The following is a 6750-nucleotide window of genomic DNA, read 5'->3' on the forward strand; positions in this document are numbered from 1 at the left end:
AAAAAAAAAAAAAAAAAAGGCCCGGCGCGGCAGCTCACGCCTGTAATCTCAGCACTTTGGAAGGTTGAGGCGGGTGAATCACGAGATCAGGAGATCAAGACCAACCAGCCTAACATGGTGAAACCTTGTCTCTACTAAAAATACAAAAATTAGCTGGACATGGTGGTGGGCACCTGTAGTCCCAGCTACTTGAGAGGCTGAGGCAGGAGAATAGCATGAACCCGGGAGGTGGAGGTTGCAGTGAGCCGAGATTGTGCCACTGCACTCCAGCCTGGTGACACAGTCAGACTCCGTCTCAAAACAAAACAATGAAAACAAAAAACTCCCCCAAACAAATACAACAAAGGCCAGCCTCATCAGGGTGGCTTATCCTGTTCTACAGAGAAGAGTCCCCCAGCCAACTTGGGGACTATGTAGGGGAACTGTGTGGCACTCACCAATCTCACTGATGAAAGCCTGTACCACATCTTCAGAACTCTGAGTATGTGGGGTAGGCAGGAAGGACAGCTTCCTTAGACGGGCTGGGTGCACAGCAGGCAGCTTGGAGACAGTGCTCTGCCTTGGTGTTGGAACAGCCTTGGTAGCAGGCAAGGGGGGCTTCTCCCTGGGCCTGGTCTCTTGGGTCTCAGGCTTTAGCCCCTCTGAAGCAGGCTCCTCAACAGTCACACCTTCAGCAGACACACATGCTGGAGCCTTCAGCCGGGGACTTTGCACCAGGGCAGACACCTTGTGTTTTGGATGGGGAGATGCAAGCACTGGCTTGACCTCCACCTTGGTAGGCTCTATCTGTGGAGCTCCATGGCCAGGTAGCCCACTGAGGGGAGGAGTCATCGACACGGGAAGTATATTTTCAGGAGGGCCTGGAGTGCCCCTAGACTCCATCTTAGCTTGGGGAACAGCTCTCCCAACGGAGGCTGGAGGCAAAGGAGGCGGGGGAACAGTAGACCAGAATGGAGCATGTTGAGGCCCTGGGCCCCATCCCAAGGACCCATAGGTACAGGTGGAACTGTAAGGTGAGACTGGGGCAGGAGGGGGTGCCCAAGGCACATTGCAAGTGGGAGGCATGGCATAGGTGCCAGGAGTACCAGACACTAGGGGCACTGTTGGTGGGGGGGGCAGGCAAGGATAGCCAGAAGGGGACACAGAAGGATAACAAGGCCAGGGTGGCAAGGGGGCATAGTGAGTAAATGGATCAGGCAGGACTGGCCCCACAGACACTGGAAGACTAGGAGGCTGCAAGGGAGATGGCGGCAGACTGGGGGGTATGCCCAGCCCACCTGCAGAGAAAGACAGGGCAGCAGACATTGCGGGAGGTGTGGGCACAACAGGGGACACAGACTGCACAGGAGGGGAAGGTCTCGCCAATAATGGCATCTCCTGGGATGGCACCTGCTCAGTGAGAGCTGAGGCCACAGGTTTGCTTACAGGTGGCTCAGGACCAGGAGAAGCAGGGCTGGGACCTACAGGCACAAGGCAAGTCTCAGGGGGCGCTTCAGGGCTTCTCTGCAGAGCTGTCTTCTTGGCTGGGGCTGGTGGGATGACAAGACAAGGGATGTCTGCCAGCCCTGTGGGAGTCTCTGGAAGGCTAGGCCACTTCCCAGTTGGGGGCTGGGGACTTCTCTCTCCTGTTTCTGCTTGGCGTTGCTGCCTTCGTCGCCGGTATTCAGATAAGCTGAGAGGCCGAGGTCTGGCTTCATGGGTTGTAGCACTGGTACCACTTTCAATTTTCAGAGAATCCACAACCTCTTTGACTTCAGGAATGATGGTCTTTGGTGGGTCCAAGGACTCTGACTCCAGGAGGAGCTGGGGGGCTGGACCCCCCAGGGCTGATGACACTGCACCACGTCTGGGATCAGTTGGTCTGGACTTAACTAGCACTGGGTCAACTGGAGTCAGGTCATTAGGAACAGGGTCAACTAGTGCTAGATCAACTGGTGCTGGGCCAGACGGGACGGCATCAACTGGTGGCAAGTTATCTGAGATGGGAACCACTGCAGGGTCAACTGCTGCTGAGTCAGCCAGGACTGGGTTGATCAGCACTGGCTCAGCTGGGGGAGGCTCAACCAGTTCTGAACTGGTTGAAGCAAGGTCAACCAACCCAGGGTCAACAGGTACAGGGCCAGCTAGAACAGGGCCAACTGCAGTGGGATCAGCTTCAACAGAGTCAACTGGCATGGGGCTGGCTTGGGCAGAGTTGACCAATGAGAGATGGGTTGGTACAGGGTTGGCTTGGATAGTGTCAGTCAACTTGGGGTAGAGGTCTAGAGGGCCTTCTTTAGCAGGACTACATTGTCCAGCACTTCTCTCCAAGTCCTTAGGGCTAGAATTTTCCAAGGCAGCTGCCCAGGCCCGAGCCCAAGCCCGAGGCTTCCCCTTACCCTGGAGAGGCCCAGACTCTCTTTGAAGTTCTTCCTGAGGCTGTTTCTGCAAGTTGTCTACCTGAGCGGTCACTTCTGTACCTATGGCAGACTGCCCGCGAGAAGATGACCTCAGCCTCCTGGCATAGCCTTCCACACAGGCTGCTGGCTGCTCCTTGCTCTTCTTCTTCCTGCCCTTTCGAGCTCTCTGGGAACCCGGTGCTGCATTGGCAGGTGGGTTCTGAGGCTCCTTGGGCACCACTGGCTCCATGACCTCCCTGGGCTTCAATAAGCAGGCTGAGTCCAGCTTCTCCTCTGAGTTCAATGACAACCCCTTCTTCTCAGAGCAGAGGGTTACCTTGGGCACAGCAGCCTCCGTCTCTGACTCCAGTGTAGGCATCAGCAGCTGCAAGGCAGAACTAGTCTCTAGCGAGTCATCCAGGAGCACAGGCTGGGGTCCAGGAGAGACCTGTCGCACCACAACTGGTATCTCCAGGTCATCGCCAGCTGTGGCTGCCTGGCCCACAATCTCCAGCACTACACAGCCCTCAGGCAGCGCCAGATCATCTGGCTGCTCCTGAAGCTCAGTCTCAAGTGATGCCAGTTGGGTGAGGTTGGGCAGGCAGTATGGGTGCATGGCCCGCACCAGCTCACTCAGGGAGGAGATGCTCTCATCACCAGCTGCTGGCACTGCCATCTCTGCTGCTGTTGCTTTATCTTCCTCCTCAGGGCAGGCCAAATGCATGGGGAAGTCCGGGGTACTGCTCACACAGTTGTCAAGCTCCCCAGCAAGAATCTGGCCACTGAAGCTGGCCACCTCCTCTTCTTCTTCTCCATCACTGCGCTGCTGGGGAGGTGGGGATTGGCCCCAGCGTGGTCTTGATCTTGGGGGCCTCCAGCTGGGAAGCTTGGGGGAAGAAGTCTCTAAGAAAGAAGGAGGGGAGAAGTCCCAAGGGGGATCTGGAAGAGACATTTCAACCTGCAGGAGAAAAGAGAAGTCTCAGGAGGAGTTTTCTTTGCAAAAGTATTTTCCAGACCTGTCCCCACACATTCCTCCCACCTGGGAGTTTCTGAAGCCCCCTAGGTCAGGCTTACCCCACTCCCTCTACTGCTGCCTGTACTGGGCCCCAATGGGTCAACTGGGGTGATGAGGTCACGTTCTGGGGGTGTCCGAGAGAGAGTAAGCAGCTTGTGCAGCTAAGAGGAAAGAAAGACCTGAGATCAGTCTATGCTTCAGAGCTATATGAGTAGGTCCACAGGCACAGGTCTAAACTTCATACCAATCCCGTTCCCCTGGTCCCACACTCACAGAGGAGCCCTCCCGGGGTGACACAAGCAGCTCCGAATCAGGAATGCTGTCAAATGGAGAAAGGTTCTCAGAATCTGCATTGTCCAAGATCTCCGTCAGAGCCGTGAGCAGCGACACTTCATTCTGGTCCTCCAGAGATAACCTGCTCTGCTCCAGAAAAACAACCATAAGGTCCCACCAACATCCCTAATGACCTACTATGGACCTACTAAGGACTGGATATTGAAAGAATCAGTCTCCCAGGTTCAACTCAGCTAATGGGGCAAGAGGGATCTGAATACCAGAAGGCATAGATTCCAATCTCAGTTACCATCCACCAGCTCTCTGGTGTCAACAGAGACCTGTCAGACTTGACTCAAGCTTGGGTTTCACACATTCCCCTACCCTCAAATAAGACGTGGGACACTCAGCAGACAACCATCGGCCAGGCTAGAAATGAGCTCAAAAACAGAGATCAGAACCCTCTGGACATGTAGTTCAGAGGCCTAGACAGTGGGAAAGGCCTTGGACTACAGTCCAAGTTAGGCAAGGAATTCTTATATGGGACATAATCTGGCAGCCTGCAGCCTAGTTCCCTCTTAGAGACAAAAAATACACTTGAAGGGTTCAGGTTGGGCACCCAGGAAGAAGTTAAGGTGCTGGGAGAGCAGAGCCATGCCAAGAATTTTAGCTAGAGCCTCCCATGTAAAGCTCCTGTTTGAAGATATCCAAGCCCAGCCTCAGCTCACCTCTCCAAGGCTCCCAAAATCCTCGATGAGGGAGATGAGGGAGGCATCCATGTAGCTCTGCATGGTCCCCAGCAGCGTCTCATCCTGCAGCATTAGCTCCTCCATTTCCAAGTCTTTGTCCCTCAGAGATGGGCCTAGCCGAGATAGACTGACAAAGCCAGAATCACCCCCTTCCTCATGCAGCAGCACCTGGAGCAGAGAAGAAGATGAGAAGGGTAAGAGCCCTCTGGCAGCAGCTGATTGGTATGCTCCATAAATCAGGTACCCTCCACTGCTGGGCCCAAACTCAGCAGCTGCCCCACTGTTGCCAAACTTCTGGGCTAGCAGGGCAGAGAAGTACAACCTATGAGCAAAAGCCCCAGCCAGGATGATAGTTTTCAAGGACCTTCTGGGGCAGAAAAACATTTCGGCTCTAACCAGAAACAGCTAAAGTCACAGGAGATTAAAACCCGGGAGTAAAACATCAGAAAATCAAGATTGTTCAGAATCATCTACTGGCAGCAGTGAAGTTAACAGTCTGAGGGGCTCACCAAAGCAAAAAAGGTCAGCAAGGAGACAGCTTCAGCTGCAACAACCTCACCTACCTCAAACCCCATTTAGGTCTCTGCCCTCTGCTTAGTGCAAATCCTATCTTCTTCAAGAAGACACCCCAGCTTCCAGCCCACGGTGATCTCTCCCCACAACTCTAAAATCATAGACTTTTCTGTACCATTAAGTTTTCTGGCAATCACACCCCACCCCACTACCTCCAGCCCCATGAAACTCCCGGGTTCGGACTCCTGGGTTCAAGCGATTCTCCTGCCTCAGCCTCCGGAGCAGCTGGGATTATAGGCGCCCACCACCATGCCCGGCTAATTTTTGTATTTTTAGTAGAGACAGGGTTTCACCATATTGGCCAGGCTGGTCTCAAATTTCTAACCTCAAGTGATCCACCCGACTCGGCCTCCGGAAGTGCTGGGATTACAGGCATGAGCCACCATGCCCGGCAGATACTTATTTTGAAAGCTCAACAGTGAGACACTCAACCTCCTCTCAATGGTAATTCCAAGCAAAAGGCCACTTCCCCACTCCTACCAGGTGACAGCAAGTGAAGAGAAAGCTTGATTCCCTAGATGGAAAGGCCCTGCCCAACACTCCTCTAAGAACTAGCAGCATTTATGGTCTCTTGTGTCACGCATCAAGCAGCCCGCCCAGACCTGTCAAGAGTGTGGGTGTTGGCAGGGCCAGAAGGGACTAGAATGGTAGTGGTGAGGCCAGAGCCACAGGGATCTCCGCTACAGTAGTCCCCCGCTTATCCTAGAGGGATAAGTTCCAAGACCCCAGTAGATGCCTGAAACCACAGATACTACCAATACATTGGTATGTATTGATACATACAATACCTACCAACGACGAAGTTTAAGTTATAAATTAGGCACAATAAGAAATAACAAAATAGAACAATTAAAACAATATACTATAATGAAAGTTACGTGAATGTGGTCTCTCCCTGGCTCTCAGAATATCTCACTGTACTGTACTCACGTATTTTTAGACCCCAGTTGACGGCAGGTTAACAGAAACTGTGGATAAGGGGAAACTACCATATAGGAAACATGAAGTAAAAAGGCCTGAGAACAGGATCACATACAGACAGGCAAGACTTTCCCTTTCCCCTTCTGCAACAAAGTGAAATTCTGCACCACTTCCAAAAGAAAAAAGCAACAGGTATCTCCCCCCTCCCCGCCCCCACAATATATACCCTCCTAACAGAGCTGGGTACCAATGCCCAGGGAAAGGAAAGGTTGGTTAAGGACACGTTAGGAGGCCAGGCACAGAGAATAAGTGAAAGGTGGTAGGTTTTAGGCACTAACTCCTCCCAGGCCTTCACAATCCTATAATTACAAACCAGCACCTGAATAGCACCTGGCTCAGCAAACACTCCAGGATGAGCCAAGAGGCTGCAACTCCACTTCCTCTGCCACCACCTACCTACCAGAGCGCCAGCGACTAGGCTGGAATCTCAAGACAATGCCCAGCTCTCTATGAACCACTCATCTTCACCTCCATCAGGTGTCCAGTCAGACACACCCTCACACCTGACCTCACCCATCACTCAATTCCAAAGCTATTTGCACAGCTCCCAGAGTATCAAGATCATCCAAGTGCTAAGCTCAGGCTAAAAGTGAGCCAGCCATCAGCACCTCTAACTTCAAAAACCTCCCAACTAGCTTTCCCCCACCAAACCTTCTCCCTCCAGGGTTCAAAACAGCCAGAAGCTTTTTAAATGCATATCTGATCACTGCCTGAGACCCTCCCTAAGTCGCTTCAATGGCATTTTACTGCTCTTAGGATTAGGTTTAAACTTTTTTTTTTT

The 6750-nt window shown here is 52.7% G+C and overlaps 1 protein-coding gene across 3 annotated transcripts in view; it reads right to left on the reverse strand.

Annotated features, from left to right (window-relative positions):
• PPRC1 (PPARG related coactivator 1) overlaps positions 1-6750 on the reverse strand; it is an 18060-nt gene that overhangs the window by 8252 nt on the left and 3058 nt on the right. For all 3 annotated transcript variants that reach the window (XM_017851818.1, XM_017851817.1, XM_017851819.1), the window contains exons 2-5: positions 4395-4583; positions 3667-3813; positions 3453-3554; positions 438-3336 (exon numbers count right to left, since the gene is read on the reverse strand). In XM_017851818.1, the coding sequence (XP_017707307.1) occupies positions 438-3336; positions 3453-3554; positions 3667-3813; positions 4395-4583 (3337 nt within the window). The remainder of the gene's footprint in view (positions 1-437; positions 3337-3452; positions 3555-3666; positions 3814-4394; positions 4584-6750) is intronic.

Source organism: Rhinopithecus bieti, unplaced genomic scaffold (genome assembly GCF_001698545.2).
Source record: "Rhinopithecus bieti isolate Rb0 unplaced genomic scaffold, ASM169854v2 scaffold_31787, whole genome shotgun sequence".
Taxonomy (NCBI): Eukaryota; Metazoa; Chordata; class Mammalia; order Primates; family Cercopithecidae; genus Rhinopithecus; species Rhinopithecus bieti.